The sequence below is a fragment of the Zingiber officinale genome, chromosome 3A, assembly GCF_018446385.1.
Source record: "Zingiber officinale cultivar Zhangliang chromosome 3A, Zo_v1.1, whole genome shotgun sequence".
NCBI lineage: Eukaryota > Viridiplantae > Streptophyta > Magnoliopsida > Zingiberales > Zingiberaceae > Zingiber > Zingiber officinale.
The window spans coordinates 162,204,442-162,206,291 of record NC_055990.1 but is presented as its reverse complement, the minus strand read 5'-3'; the positions used below and the strand labels follow the sequence as shown (position 1 = coordinate 162,206,291).

General features: G+C 52.9%; 1 protein-coding gene across 1 annotated transcript; it reads right to left on the bottom strand.

The window, feature by feature from the left end:
• Positions 1-297: 297 nt before the first annotated feature.
• On the bottom strand, positions 298-1,850 carry LOC122053194 (probable cinnamyl alcohol dehydrogenase). The gene is made up of 4 exons (XM_042615125.1): positions 1,570-1,850; positions 1,266-1,493; positions 734-1,173; positions 298-653 (listed from the first exon to the last, which is right to left on the bottom strand). The coding sequence occupies exons 1-4, from the start codon at positions 1,773-1,775 to the stop codon at positions 430-432; spliced, it is 1,098 nt and encodes a 365-aa protein (XP_042471059.1). The 5' UTR covers positions 1,776-1,850; the 3' UTR covers positions 298-429.

The window sequence follows — 1,850 nt, the reverse complement described above, 5'->3', positions numbered from 1 at the left end:
GTAGGAAAAGGGAGTTACGATGGCACGTTTCTTTTATTTTTTATTTATTTTATTCTACTTAAGATTCATTGATTTATCCTGAGACTTTCTTGCCTTTATCTTTTCCTTTGGGTATAATTTATCTTAAATGAAAGCAAATTAGGACTTTCTTGCCTTTCTCTTTAAGTGCTCCATTTAGCGAAGATCTCCCTCATATCTTGACCATTTGTACTAATGGGTAGTAGTTATCCGTGATTTATCTCTTTCGTGTTGACCTAGGGATGAATTAACGGGAGCGTTGGGAGCAAACGAATCATCTTTTTACCAATAAGTGCTCCATTTAGCGAAGAAATGTCGCAAATAAAATTGCAAGCAAATTAGCGAAGAAAGAAACCATAAATTGAATACAGCACAAACCACAAATTCTTTATTCTTGTTCCGTTAAAGCGATCAGTGCAGTTCTGCGCCACCGGAGGCATCGAGATTGCTTCCGGCGACATCGATGACGAAGCGATATCTGACGTCGTTGCGCTCCAGCCTTTTGAACGCTTCGTTGACGTACTCCATCTTCACCACCTCGATGGTGGAGCTCAGCCCCTTCTCCACGCAGAACGCCAGCATCTCCTCCGTCTCCTTCATGCTCCCGATAAAACTCCCCGTGATCGACTTCCTCCCTGCAACAGAATCCATCGAATCCTTATTTTAAACTGTAAATAATTAATGTCCGGAGCAATTCGGCTAATGGCTACATCACCTAGCATGATCATGGGAGTGAGGAACTGGAGCGGTTGGTTGATGACGCCCATGAGCACCAGCTTGCCGTCGAGTTTCAGCAGCGCCAGGTACGGCTCCAACGGGTGGTGCACCGGCACGGTGTCGATGATGTAGTCGAAGGTGTCGGCGGCGGCGGCCATGGCTGCCTCGTCGGAGCTGACGAGGTACGCGTCGGCGCCGAGGTGGTCGACGGCCTCGGCGCGCTTCCGGTCGGAGGAGCTGATGACGGTGACGTGGTGGCCGAGCGCCTTGGCGAACTTGACGCCCATGTGGCCGACGCCGCCCAGTCCGAGGATCCCGCCCCGGAGGCCGGCGGTCGTGAGGCCGAAGTGCTTCAGCGGGCTGTAGACCGTGACGCCGGCGCAGAGGAGCGGCCCCGCTTGCTCCAAAGCCAAGCCCGACGGAATCTTAACCAAGAATCTGGCAGCGAACGACCGACACGTTGACTACTTGACTGAGAAATGAGAATCGACCTTGACGGTGGTCAATGGATTCAATCAGCGAAAACTCACTTTTGGTGGACGACCATGGCGGAGGCGAAGCCGCCCTGCGTCGGCTTGCCGTCGAAGTAAACGTCGTTGTAGGACCAGATCTTCTTGTTGCAGTACTGCTCCACCTCGTCCCTGCACGGCCGGCACTCGCCGCAGCACCCCACTATGGCGCCGGATCCGACGCGGTCGCCGACCAGAAACCGCCTCACCTCCGCCCCCACCTCCACCACCTCCCCGACGACCTCATGCCTGATTAAAACATACCTCAATCAAACCAACAGTTAATCCTAATAAATTAAACTAGTTACCAATATCAATTCATTACCCCGGAACCATGGGATACTTGGACATGCCGAGGTCATTCCTGGCCTGGTGGAGGTCGGTGTGGCAAATGCCGCAGTAGAGCACCTTGATCACCACATCCTCCGCTCCCGTCTTCCTCAGGGTGTAGGCGTAGGGCGAGAGCAGTCCGGTGGAGTCCCTCGCCGCCCATCCGGTGACTGGCTTCTCAGCCTCGATAATGCTGCCCATTTTGATACAGTGACGAGCTCGTAAGAAAGGAGAAGGAAGGCGAGGTGTGGTGTGGTTGAAGAGATATGGTGGGAT